This window comes from Ruditapes philippinarum, unplaced genomic scaffold, assembly GCF_026571515.1.
Source record: "Ruditapes philippinarum isolate M1 unplaced genomic scaffold, ASM2657151v2 ctg2525_1_1_1_1, whole genome shotgun sequence".
NCBI lineage: Eukaryota > Metazoa > Mollusca > Bivalvia > Venerida > Veneridae > Ruditapes > Ruditapes philippinarum.
Genome location: NW_026866851.1, coordinates 47,136 through 60,284, shown reverse-complemented (window position 1 = coordinate 60,284; position 13,149 = coordinate 47,136). Strand labels below are relative to the sequence as shown.

The 13,149-nt window shown below is 33.9% G+C and overlaps 1 protein-coding gene across 2 annotated transcripts; it reads left to right on the top strand.

Moving 5' to 3' along the window:
- The first annotated feature begins 785 nt into the window (after positions 1 to 785).
- LOC132734015 (uncharacterized) lies at positions 786 to 9,688 on the top strand. 2 transcript variants are annotated; one of them, XM_060720718.1, is made up of 6 exons: positions 786 to 1,071; positions 6,244 to 6,471; positions 7,171 to 7,413; positions 7,850 to 7,918; positions 8,519 to 8,725; positions 9,432 to 9,688. In XM_060720718.1, the coding sequence occupies exons 1-6, from the start codon at positions 1,002 to 1,004 to the stop codon at positions 9,605 to 9,607; spliced, it is 993 nt and encodes a 330-aa protein (XP_060576701.1). In that variant the 5' UTR covers positions 786 to 1,001; the 3' UTR covers positions 9,608 to 9,688. The 2 variants fall into 2 exon arrangements, with proteins under 2 accessions (XP_060576701.1, XP_060576702.1); XM_060720719.1 differs by lacking the exon at positions 786 to 1,071 and adding an exon at positions 4,855 to 4,977 and having other exon boundaries at positions 9,432 to 9,687.
- The last annotated feature ends 3,461 nt before the right edge of the window (positions 9,689 to 13,149 follow it).

Sequence of the window (13,149 nt, the reverse complement as noted above, 5' to 3'; positions counted from 1 at the left end):
AATGTGACAAATGTGTGATCACAACAATGTGACAAATGTGTGACCACAACAATGTGACAAATGTGTGATCACATCAATGTGACAAATGTGTGACCACAACAATGTGACAAATGTGTGATCACAACAATGTGACAAATGTGTGATCACATTAATGTGACAAATGTTATCCATTCCAATTGTGTTCATTCAATGGGCATCCAGTCCCTATTATGAGGTCCGTAGACAAATATTGTGTATAATTTATTTTATAATTAAAAGCTATTTTAACAACATTATCTCAAGACTATTCCGTATCAATTGATTAATTTATACGAGTTTTAAAATTGATTGGAATAGAATGAAATAAAATTGAGTAACCTGTACAAAGATTTCATCTCGATACATACATGTATACACTAAATACACTATACTATGTCTTAGAAAATAACTTTTTGAACAATAATTTAATAATGTCTTAGAAAATAACTTTTTGAATAATAATTAAATAATGTCTTAGATGATAACTTTTTGAACAATAATACATGTATAATAACAATGTTTATGATTTAATTCGAGCTAGAAAATGTCACGTTGTAGCCAGAAACAACTATAATTTACAATAAATTGTTGTAATTATAGGCATACATACTAGCTGTCATACCAGCGTTTAAGGATTTGACACGCAAAATGGAAAGGATTACGTCTAGATAATGGCAATATGTTCATCCCTGAACTTTCTATGGATATACATTGTGACTGTGCAAGTGAAACTGAAGGTGGTGACATTATACCTAAAGATTTTATTATTTAAACTTCAAGAATTCTTCTTCTTTTTCAACTTCATGAATTTCCGATTTCAACTTCACAAATTCACGTTTTCAAACATTTCGAGGAATTTTGAATTCAGTATGTTGAAATCGGAAATTCGTAAAGCATGAATTTGTGAAGTTGAGTTAGTAAAATTTATGAAATTGAAATAGCGCAACCAGTCTTTCGCAGAAGGCAGCATATAATGCTAAGATATGCACGGATCGAGACAAAAGATATTTCAAAATACAGACGGACACACTCTACAAGGATTTATCCAAGCTGGTTAGTTGTTTTGTATAAATTTCAAAATTGTGCATTTACATACTAGTATACGTTACATATATAGAGAGAGGATATTGAATGGGTGTAAGTTCAATACTTGCTGCATTATATTATTTAATTCAACAAGTCCAATATATTTAGTATTGAATCTACACAAAATATACACGAATGTAATATTTAATGGATTGCATATCAAAATAAGAACTGTTTATAGTAAAACAGAATCACTTTTTCATTGCATGTATGGGAACGCCGCAGATGCCGTCTGATTGAAAATAGTGCTTAAATGCGTTAATACACACCGGAAAATGATAACCGGCCCTTAAATGAATTATTTCCTCGGGCTGAAGCTGATCATCTCCGGCCCTACTCTTTCGTGTATTGACCATTAAAAAAATTTGTAAATTTTAATATACAAGGCAGTCAATACCATTTTAACGTGGTAGCGCGGGTAATAAATGTTACATTTATTTATTTATTTATTTATTTATTTATTTATTTATTTATTTATTTATTTATTCCATGGGGTGATAAATACCATTAATTTACCCATTAGCGTCATAGAAGCATCCTTTACCGAATGTGTCGTGAATGGGGATTATTCTATACAGAAATTTCTGCTGCAATGGTTGAATTGAAAACTGCAAAGTTTCATTATAAAGTTCAATATTGAATTGAACTGACAAATTTGAAATTATGTATGATACATAACTTGAAAGTTGCAAATGCAGTGGAAGAAGGAATAACAAAAAAAAACTTGATAAATCTCTAATTATGTTTATGATTTATTATATAGTTGAAACTTTATTTATTCAATAAATTGTACATTGTACATAACATGACATTTACAAACATTTCACAACAATGTCATTCAGACTGGATTGGAAAACAAGTAAAACGATACTTTTACCAATTCCTCTCCAGTAAAAGTAATTTTCAAGATACAGATACAAAAATGTTGCGGTTAGATATGTAAAACAAAGAATAAGAGACTTAATTGATTGTTGAATTATCACTATAGAGAAACTATAGTAACTTATGGTGAAATGCTAGAAGAAAGGAAGAATATAAGGAAAGATATGATTGAATATATCCGAAATTTAATACTTAAGATTAAAATTTAAAGAAATTTGAGCGTATGTAATGATCAAGTTTATTCACACTGATTCTTACAAAAAGCACTTCGATTGTATGATGAATTTTTGGGCATTCTGATAGAAGGTTTTGTTTTCATCAAAAGAGAGATGTTAATTGCCGTAAAGAAGGTTGTTTGCTGTAGCCGGACAATTTAAATTAGTGAGAAATCTTTGACGTTTATGTCTGTATTTGGTACATTGCAACAAAAAATGAGATACAGTTTCTCTTAGTCCGCATGTACATTTTGGGCTATTCACAATAGACCTTCTGAACAGATCCTCGTTCAATGAACTACATCCTTATCTTAATCTCGTGTGACGGATTTGATCATTGTGTGCCTGTACTATAGTAAGACGGTTGTCTTTTGATATTCGGGGTTATTTTGGACTTGAATGAGCTTACAGTCGGACTAAACTGATGTGTTTCATGAGCGAGTGGTAGAAGGTAGAAATGATATTGAGTATAAATGTGTTTTGGTTGGAACTGGAGTTAAATCGTCGTTAAGTAATAACTTAAGTCACATTTTCACTAATAATTTATAAGAAAACAGCCCGAGAAATTATTTTCTTCCCGACAATTACACTAGTAACCGGAAATTATTCTAATACTATTTATTATATATATAGAGGACATTTGCTTTTTTACCGAGAGTGAATACCAGATGCAATATTTTCACAAGTAAAATGAAATTTGATTTTGCATAAAAACACATTTTTTCAAGAAAACATTACGTAACATTTTCAATCCAAATTCAAAATAATACGCCTGCTATGAAAATCATATAATAATGATAATAATGTCGGCTGGAAAACATGGAATAAAGTAAAGTTAATACACTTTTAAAATGATGCAATGTTAAAATTTTGATATTCAAAAATATTGAAAATTGCTACACAGTTTCTTTGTAAATATAAAATAAACATGTTTTGATTTCACACAAAATAGATATGTTATGTTTTAAATTCAACACATTATCGTACTGTGGCCACAATATGAATCTATAGTGTCATTAAAAAAAACTGGCAATTATTATAAGGAAAAAAAAGGCAACTTTAAATGGTATGTAATTGGGAATGCACCTCGCCATACATAGTTTATTCCTTCTTTTATTCAAATTATTCAATAAGAATTTCATAGATTTCAAGAAATTTCTGTGATGAAAATATTTTTCTCAGGGTTGGGCATAGTATATCTTTGAAATGTACACATTTTCAATGAAAACGCACGTGGTTTATCTGCAAATCATAGTTAAATAATTTTGTTTTACATACTGAAATGGTTTCAAAGTACATGTACTTAAATTACTTCTGTCACGCAACTTATTTTAATAGCTTATTATCTCTGTCGCGAAGACCTTTAAGGTGTGCTAGGCGCATGCAACAGTTATGATATTAAAACAAAAGAATTTTAGAGAATGTTTTGAAAATATTTTGAATTAAAATATCGTATTTATAACAAAGTGGGCGTGGTCATGTCAAAGAATACAATTCAAGCCAAGCATCGACTGCCTGTGCAGTACAGAAAATTACTGCAGCAGAGGTACGGGTGTGGACATTTCAACTGTAAGAGTCCTCCGTGTCATTCTCGCGACTTGACTATTTCGACTTAATAAATTTACAATATCAACATATTGAATTCACGAATTCATGAATTCAACATACTGAATTCACGAATTCACAATGTCAGCTTTATCAATACACGATTTCATCTTCACGAATTTACGCATATACAATTTCATTTTCACAAATTCACGATATTAACTTCATTAAATCAACTTCGTGAATTAACAATTTCAACTTAATGTATTCACGATTTCATTTTCACGAATTCACGACTTCAAGATTTCAACTTCATGAATTCACGTATTCAAATTTGTGAGTTCGCGTATCAAAACTTCATGTATTCTCGGCTTCGAAGATTATGTCATTTACGTATACTCGTTTTTCAAATCAGTCACCCAAAGTTACGTTTAATTTTATAACATTGACCCATTACCCGAGACTGTACAAAATGCTTGTTTGTCTTTTATTATTTTATATAAAAAGCTTTATTGTGTCAATATTCCGATCCGGATGAATTGTAAGCTTAATTATTTAGTTGATACATAAGATTTTGATATAAAAAAGGACCTATGACCATTTTGTACAGGTTTGACTGTATTATTCCTGGCTGATCCGATCAGAACCAGCTTCTGACCGCGGAGCAGCCGGAACCCGAATGTGGCTAGTTGCTGCTAAAGGTGTTCCGGCTCTCTGGTTAACTTTACGAAGGTGGTGGTGGCGACTTTAAATTAATTTTATCTTCCATGGAATAAACAATCACTTTCTACAGTTTTGATTTCTAAAAGATTTCTAAAAAATTTTATCTTTGGTTATTCAGCATCGGATTCCTGACGAGTTAGGGTTAGACTATAAAGACATCGACTTAAAACATCACATTATAAATAAAACGACATTTTTTTTATTATTATCAATTCAATAGCAGCCGTGAAAAGACTGCATGGGCAAAGTAATAAGAATAATAGTCGGACCATTGTCGTTTATATGGCTTGTTGGTCTGGTTTTTCTACCCCGGGGTGTAAACATCGTATTTATCTATACATTACACAAGATAATCCAATTTAAAGTTACCCATGCGTGAAAATATGGGACGAAAAAAAAAGAAACGGAAGAGTGGTTTGAATAAAATTGCTAGTTTTGCGACATTGAAAATTTTTGTACGAGTTTATAATGTATTTTGATAATTATGGATGTACAGACAGTAAACAAGGTAGATATGCTTATGTTTACTTTTCACGTGGGAAAACCTTCCCGGCTTTTCATATGTTAGTGCTTATGTTTTTTTTGTTGTTGTTTTTTAAAATTTATATCTTATTTTTTAATGGCATCTTTTTACATGTAACATGCCTTCTACGCGGACAAATCAATCGCAACATTTCGGCCCTTTCCGTCAATCTTCGGATAAGTTATTATGAATAATAGCGGAGGATGGTTCGATTGGCGGACAACTACGACCACGACTTCGACCACGACTTTTACGATTACAAATAGTAATCTACGACGACGATGACCTCGACCAAATTATTCTAGACATTTACGATTACCAATACAACTACAACTTACAGGGCGACTACAAGTACTACGACTAAAAGACTTCGAGTTCGGTTACAACTAAAACTTTTACGGCTACTACAACATCGTTTAACGACCATGACTACGACCATAACAATGTCAAGTACGGTTATGACTATGACGACAACAATTACAACTTTGGCGACAAATACCTTTAATAAACGACCTCTACGTCTACGAAAACGACCACGAATGCACCGGTTGGGACTACGATCACAGCTATATCATTACTGCATTACATTGTACTATGACTTCAATTCCATACTTCTACGAATACACAGTCGACAACTTCTACGACCTCAAATACTAACAACACCAACGAGGCTATGACAACTAAGACTTCCAAGATAAAACGAAGGCGACGACTTTGACCGCCTCTGACGATGACTATTACACAACTACGACTACAACAATAACTCCTACAATGACGACAACCAAAATGGCAAAAAGGGGTCATTTCTTGAGCATCACTACCCTCCCACTGCAGACAAAAGAGCCAATTTGATGTGAAATGACCCTTGATCTACTAACCTGAAAATCATCAGGGGTCATTTTCTGGTGATATTCAGTACCTCTACCAAATATGTAAACTGTAAAATAATGAAAATAATGATTTTACCTTTCTCACTGAGTGTAAGCTTTATACGTTAAAACAATACATTCCTTACGTTATTTATAGAAATTTCCATGGGTCATGTATTTTTTTGATGCTTTTTGCATTGTAAATTATAAAATTGATCACAAGTATGACAAAATGTATTCAGTTTTTATTTTAAACTGTGCACTCACTTGGGTTGCCATAATGTCACTTTAAATCAAATCTTCATTTGCATCATTTGCATCAACTGTTCATAAATTGCTTAACTCAGAATGCTCTAAAATTATTACTTTTGTTTTATTACAGAGGCAACTTTCTACAATGTCTCACCGGAAAGCAAAGGTCCACCGTCTGTGACAACTGGACGCTTTCAAAGAAAAACATCTGATGAAGGCATTGCAATCGGCTCAAATCCAGTCTCGCCTACAGACGGAGATACTGGACTAAAAACAAAAACCAAATCCGTGGTCTTCACTCCCCCGGACTTCGATGTTTTATTTACAAATCCAGCAAAGCTTCATTTTGCAATTGCAGGTATTAATTAATTTGAATAGAGTAGGCAAGAAACAGTGTTGTAGCACTACATTAAATACCTTATTCCGGTCACTTAAAACTTTTTCGGCGGCCATCTTGCTCAGCAGACCAGAACAATTTTGAGGATTTTTTTTATAGAAAACTATGCAAGGATCATTCCTGTAGAGTTTAAACAAAATTTATGGACTAATTAAGGGTGTGTTTTTCGATTTTTAGCTCTGGTGGCTATCTTGTTAAGCAGACCGGAACAATTTGGACAATTTTTGAAAGGGACCATCAAAGGGTCATTCCTGTGTAGCTTTATCACTACTGGTGCTAGGTTTTAGGAGGAAATACCGTTTAAGTAAAAATGACACAGGGGCATAACAATAGTTCACATTAAGCATGCTCAGGTGAGCTAAAAATTCAGTGAACCTATGAAGAATAATATTTTACGAGCGTATATAAATGCACTCAAATTTGAACAACACCCCTCGTGCATCAGCATGAATAATGTGTAAATGTATTTTGAGAAGTCTGCAAGAAAATGATAGGCTTGTGATAAAAACATAACATGTATTTAATTAATATATATAATGGCAAACCATCCTTCCCAAATGTTTTAGCACGATAATGCCAGACACTGGCAAATCACAATATAAATTGTATTTAAAATCAGAGGATGGTGGCCTATTATAAGTAAAGATATTACTGTTTCAGGACAAGAAAGCATTGATGAAGGCATACATTCCTTTGACAGTGGTACAAGTCACGTTCCCTTGTCTAGCCCAGCGGATATGTACAGCATTTCATCACCAACCCAGAAACCCCCGATGCAGAGAAGGGACAGTGTTATGGACCTGACGTTTTCTGAAATGTTGATTAAACATTGGAGAAATTCTCAGGGACTTGTTGGATTTAGGCATAAAGTGGCGAACGATATCAACCACAAATATTGCTCATGTAAGACGTTTAGGTGACTTGATAAAAGTTAAATCTATTTTTGACATATGCATGACTTTCAAATGATTTATTTATTATTTGTGTGAACAACATCTCTTTTGGAACGCGCTCTTGTGTATGAGTGGCGCACTTTTGTATATGAGTGGGGATACCGAGTATTAAATACGTAAATATCTTGCATAATAGCATTTCTGACCGCTCAATAATATTAAATAATCCTTCAACGTAAAGAAATGCAGTTCTGTAAAGCTGTTAGTGAGGTAGTCACGTAACAGAAAAAAACTGTAGCAAAAAGACATATTTGATTAATAAGCGCAATACCTTTAATGGGCCACGTATAGCTGATAGCTGTAATGTTATTTATTAATATTATTACTAAATGTTTGCGTATTTTTAGGGAAAATTCAATCATGTATTGTAACTTTATTCATTACAGACTGCCGGTGTGACGAAATGATATTCGTATTCCTGTATGTACTTTTCGGTATCACCTACATGTGTGCAGGTAATTTTTTTCTGATAACATGTTTAACAATGTTAGAACCCTCCTTCCTCTGATAGTCTTTCACAGGCTATCGTCAGATCAATCTTTATGTTAAACTTACCTTGAAATACTAGTATGCTTCGTATAACAAAAAAAAAGTTTGAATAATGACGTTCAATTTATAGAATAAGCGTTCCTTAAGGGTTTTCGCTATCTTGTTTTACCGCGGCGCAAAGTCAATTGTTCAGCTTTTCACAATGTTTTCGTGATGGTAAATTTTGATCTAATATATGAGCCGCGTCACAACAAAACAACATAGTGGGTTTGCGACCAGCATGGATCCAGACCAGTCTGCGCCTCCGCGCAGTCTGATCAGGATCCATGCTGTTCGCTTACAAACCCTATAACAAGTAGAGAAACTGATAGCGAACAGCATGGATCCTGATCAGACTGCGCGGAGGCGCAGGCTGGTCTGGATCCATGCTGGTCGCAAACCCACTATGTTGGTTTTGTCGTGACGCGGCTCATATCTTTAACAGTTCTATATTGAAAGCACATACTTTGAAAACTTGATTGTATCTTCTAATTCCACGACGGTTTTATTTTCTAACTTCTGGACAGGATTTCTTGGTTTGACACAGTGCAGTAGTGAGTTGTACATAAATATCTTCTTGATAACGGATGGTGCTCTCTCTGTATTCGTATTTCCAATTACAATAATGGAGTGGACGAAACGAATAGGTGGCTGTATAAAAAAGACTGATATCCAAGGTTACGGTATAACTTTCGCCGTAATAGTTATCATGAGGCTAGCCGCCGCCGTTATAGGTATTACATTTGAAATTCTTATTAACATAGTTTTATTGTTTTTACTTTGATAGCAAGAACGTCCTCTCCGGAGGAATAGATGTTAATATTGTCGAGAAGATATAAAGTTACTCCGAAAATTAGTTTGAAATTGTTTAATGCATTCGAGTATATTATCATGCCCTCCGAAAAAACATACTGAATGGCCGTCCCTTCGTCCTTCCACTCCCACCACCAACCTTTTACCGATGCATATTTTCCATGATACTTTGCTAAGTTTTCTAATTTTTGAAGGCATTTAGTGTCACTGATGTCAAGGGCAAGGTCACAAGTGCTTAAAATAGATTTTTTCAGAAGAATAGAATGCAGCCTTCATTCATTGACTGACGTCTTTCATATTTGGTATGCACATACCTTTTTGTGGTCCTTTAATTTTGAATGGAGTTAAGAGTCGCTCAGGTCAAAAATCAAGGTTACCGGTGGTGAAATTGAAGTACATTGACAAACGTGCAGGTTCGGTGAGCATCTATCGCCTTTTGCAATGCCTTGTTTGGTTAAATGTTCAGCTGTTTCTCATCATAACTTGATTTAGTTTTTCCCCTACATTGAAAAAGTTTTTAAATTGTGAATACCTTAATTAATGTGATGGCTTAATTTTGATAACTTAATACTTGATTCAAGAACTTCTATGTAACATTAAGCATGTAAATTCATTTTACATTTACAGGAAGTGTCGTCATGGCAATGCGAATCAACGTTTATCCTCAAGATGACCTCATGTGCCTGACCTCATTTGTTCTTCTCGAGGTTGGAGTAGTGTTAGAATGGGCGTTCTTGCTGTTTGTTTTGCTTTTACCTCTGTTGCTATATACAGTTGCATACTGCGTTGCACATATATTATAAAATAGTTCTATGTTTATTATACTCGTATTCCATACTTTGTAATAAAGAATTATATTTTGTTATTGGTGAGTTTTAAGTCATATTATCGAAATCAAATGGCAACTACGCAGTTTTACAAGTGGCGGAAGATCCACATGTGCGAGTCTGTATAATTAATTGTTCAAGCCTACACGGGCACCCTAATAGAACAAAGAAAAGAAGTACGCAGTATCGACTGTTTCTTCGTTTGAAATAGTCTAAAGTGCATCATGGAATTCGAACGAACCAACTCTAGTGAGCGGCAGGGGATTCATTTACAATATGATAGACGACTGAATTTACCACTTCACCACGGAGATCCACTTAAAATGGCCAAGGTAGACATATCTTTAGCTCGACTATTCGGTCAGAAAAAGTACAGCTATCCTAGTCATCCGAGCGTCGGCGTCGGCGTAACCACTTATGTTAGTTTGTGTACCGCCCCAAATATTTTCAACGTCCATCCACATATGGCTTTGAAATTTACACACTTGTTCACTATCATATACCCAACCTGTAAACTGGAGGAAATAACTCTATCAAGCATTTTGACAGAATTATGCCCCCGTTTTTGTGATTAAAATTTATGTTAAAGTTTGCGTACAATCTCAAATATTTTAAGTTCATGCCATCATTGTGACAAAATTATGCCCCAGTTTTTGTGATTAAAATTTATGTTAAAGTTTGCGTACAGTCTCAAATATTTTCAGTTCATGACATCATTGGATACAACAAAATGTACATTAATTTTGACCCGCAGGCAGAATGTGTGATATCTGATTTTGATATTTATTGAAATACATCGCTTTTTTTTTTAAACAACTCGGGGTTTGAGTATCATTTCGTACCAATATACATGTATGCATTTTCTTATGCATGATATATTATAATTATATTTCCCACTTTGCTAAATTCTAATTGAAGACGAAAAGTCAGATATGAATGTCAACACTGATCGATATGGCCTCGGTGTATAAAGTCATATCAAAAAGAACATTTATCTCCGGAAAGGGCAATAACTAGAAAACTTATGAAAAACAAGTCGCAACTTTTTTTCGGCCCTTTCCAAAGGGTGATTAATTCTGAATAACCAGCGAGGTATTCCGAATGTAACTATAAAGTTGTCTCATTTACGATCCGTGTTATCTTATCATCTTATCATCTTATCATTGTGACTATTAGAGCAAAATGTTTTTAAAATCCCTTGATCAATGAAGAAGTTATGGACGGGACACAAAATATACCATATAACAGACTCTCTTAATTTTTTACCTCTAAGTGTGACCTTGACCTAATAATGACCTTGGAGGTTGGTGGTTTTTGCGCATAACACATTGTATCATTATTGTGAATAATTGTGGCAAGTATTTACAAAATCGCTACAAACATAAGAAAGTTATGGACCGGGCACGACATATACCTTCAAAAAGACAATGTTGACCTTGAATGGGTAAGGGTGACATTGACCCTAGAGGTAGGGGTCTGTGGTTTGACAATAATTACAATATCTTCTTAAAATCACTGTGTCATAGAAGTATAGAAAGTTACTGTAGAGAATAACATTGAAAACCCCTTAAATTTTATCATATTGAACCACTGATTTTTGTTTTGGTTTTGCTGAATTTTACATTTATATAAACATGTTTATGTACAACATACACGTAAAAGAACTTAGTTAACAAATAATGTTACTGCTTGTTTCTACACTCTTCTATGCATGTACATGTTTGAACTTTCATAATGTTTTTTTATAGGTTTTGAAATAAGATAAAGATTCATTCAAAACGAATATAAAAAAGTCATAGTAAAGCATCTCTTTTCATTAAAATATTAAATGAAATTGGTGTTAATTTATACATTTTTTTAACTGTATCTTCTATTATTTTTCACTTTATCCTTAAATTTGACACTGCCTTGATTCAGAAAACTAGCAAAATAAGTTTTGAATTATGCAAGCTCCCTTAAAATGATGTAAAGGGCTGATACCATTTGTTAAATTTCAAAATTTACAATAAAAGTATAGCTTAAAGAATATTTCTTGAAATTTTTCCATGATGGCGGCCATCTTGGCGGCCATCTTGGATTTCTTTGATCGCCATCATTTTTGCCAATTTATGCCGGTGGTTTCATATACTACAGACTTTAATGAACATTTTGGTATATAACATTAATTGTTGCAATGAGTGTCCAGGTTCATCATTTTCTAGGTCCTGATTGTCACCCTACCATTATGAACTCTAAATTCGATTTTGAAAAAATGCAAAGGAAATTATAGCTTGTATTATTATTTATAAGTTTAATACTATTATTCAAACAACTTTCTGTCACGTTATCTGCTGGATTTCATTCGGAAATCCTCGCCGATTACCAATTATCACTTGCCATCCGAATTTGACGGGAAGTGCCGAGAAGGATAAAAAAAGGGTAGCTGCTTGATGACATCGTCGACGTTACCCAGTGGGAACCGCCTTTGTCTTCAAGCAGGTACCTTTTCTTGAAAATGAATTACCCCTTCTTGAAAATAAAGACTTGCTGGTTTTCAAAACCGATTGAATTTGATTATTTTGGAACATCTGGAGAAGACGTTTTGAACGGGTTAAAATACATGAGCTGCGTCACGACAAAACCAACGTACATACAAGTACGTAATGCGTTTGCGACCAGCATGGATCCAGACCAGCATGCACATCCGCGCAATCTGATCAGGATCCATGCTGTTCGCTTACAAACCCTATTACAAGTAGAGAAACTGATAGCGAACAGCATATGGATCCTGATCAGACTGCGCGGATGCGCAGGCTGGTCTGGATCCATGCTGTTGGCAAACCCATTATGTTGGTTTTGTCGTGACGAGCTCATATATGAGCTGCAAAATGTACAAATAGCACTACGTAATTCATTGTCCAACTTCCCGAACCATCTTTTTCTTCTGTTGTCTTTTTGTAGTAAAATAAGTACAGTTTTAGTTTGTAAGGAAGTAAAAAAATACTACTTTGTTTATATATTGCTTTCTTTATTATAAGAATTCGTTTAAATTTTAGTACTTTACCAGGTACTGTTCCCTTTCTACAGAAGTAAAAATTGATTTGTTTCTGGGGCGTAATGTAAATGATAAATTTGACATGATCATCAATGGCCATGTATTTTCTCTAGACGTGTGTAATAAGCTGGGACATAAATAAGTATTCTAAGTCCCAGGTGAGGTGTAAGGTAATTTTAATCTACTGTATGAATAAAATACAGGCTATTTCTATTTCGGAGATTTAACGTACGTAGTGCTAAACCTATTTTTGTTCAGTTAAATTATTTCCTTACTCTAGGTCGGCAGTGGAATGTGCTTAAATATATATAGTTAACGAAATTAGGGGAATATCCCAAAGGTGTTGAATTCAATCAGGAATATTGTATGTATACTTTGTACCCCTTGTCTATCCATGTATACCATGCATTGCTTAAATAGGAGTTTATCGTTTTGAATTAACCACTTTCTTTTGGGTTTGTAAAAAGTGAGTGCTGTACATATC